Source organism: Olea europaea, chromosome 13 (assembly GCF_002742605.1).
Source record: "Olea europaea var. sylvestris chromosome 13, O_europaea_v1, whole genome shotgun sequence".
NCBI classification, from domain to species: Eukaryota; Viridiplantae; Streptophyta; class Magnoliopsida; order Lamiales; family Oleaceae; genus Olea; species Olea europaea.
Window position 1 is genome coordinate 13,386,634 of NC_036249.1, and position 1,036 is coordinate 13,387,669.

At 35.0% G+C, this 1,036-nt stretch overlaps 1 protein-coding gene across 1 annotated transcript; it reads right to left on the bottom strand.

Moving 5' to 3' along the window:
• Positions 1-495: 495 nt before the first annotated feature.
• LOC111408225 (cytochrome b-c1 complex subunit 8-like) lies at positions 496-749 on the bottom strand. The gene has a single exon (XM_023038015.1). The coding sequence runs from the start codon at positions 747-749 to the stop codon at positions 531-533; it is 219 nt and encodes a 72-aa protein (XP_022893783.1). The 3' UTR covers positions 496-530.
• Between the last annotated feature and the right edge of the window lie 287 nt (positions 750-1,036).

Genomic DNA, 1,036 nt, shown 5'->3' on the forward strand with positions numbered 1-1,036 from the left:
ATATTATAGGTTACAATTTATTAGACAGTCACAAATTATTAATTTTTTAGGTCACACATTATTCCTTGATCACAATTGATCTTTTTCATATTATTTATTGGACACAGATTAACCAATTCAATGATCACAGTTAACCAAATAATCTGTGACCAACACTTGTGACTACGACGACCAAAACCACCGTCGACCACCATTGCTAGATCCATCGCGACAAGCAACACCTTCGCCTACACTACCAACAAAAACCATCACAAACCTCCAACAACACCTAGCACCAAGGTAACCCATCAACACCGCACCCAATTTTTTTTTTTTTTTAAACAAAATTTGTTTCTTTATTCATGAAAAATTAAAAACAGGTATTGAAATTTTTTTTGCATAACACCACAGATTTCAAACATCAAGTGATTTAACAAAAGTTGAAGGTCACAGAAGTAGATATCTATAAATGAGCATTTAAATTCCAGAGTTTAATAAGTGCAGCTACAGGCAAAGTCATGGCCAGTAAGAGTAGATAAAACATGGAATTTTCAGTATCTGTACTCCATCTTCTCCTTTTCCCAATACCACTGCACATAGGAGCATGTTCCGACGAGAGGGCTAAGGAGAAGGGTAGCACTGGTCCAATTTTCAGAGATCTTGTGGTGGATCTTACTAGGCAGATCCTTCCGGAGGCCCAGCATCACCTTCTGCGGGAATAGAGGCAAGGTGTAAACCACCGCCTTCATTCTCACCAATTGCTTACCCATCACTTTTTTTAGAATCCACAGTAGTTTCTGGCAAAGAGAAGGAGATAATAGAGAGAGAGAGAGAGAGAGAGAGAGAGAGAGAGTCGAGCTTCTAGTGAATAGAGAGAAAGGGAATTAAGATTGGTATAATTAGGGTTTGAAGTTGTTTTACTTAATTAATTTTTAAATATATTAATTAATTAAAAAAATTCTGATTTGTGAAATACTAAATATAACATCTCATTTATGAAATGAGAATTTTTAATCTATTAGAATCTGTAATTTTCACATATTGATATACTTTTTTC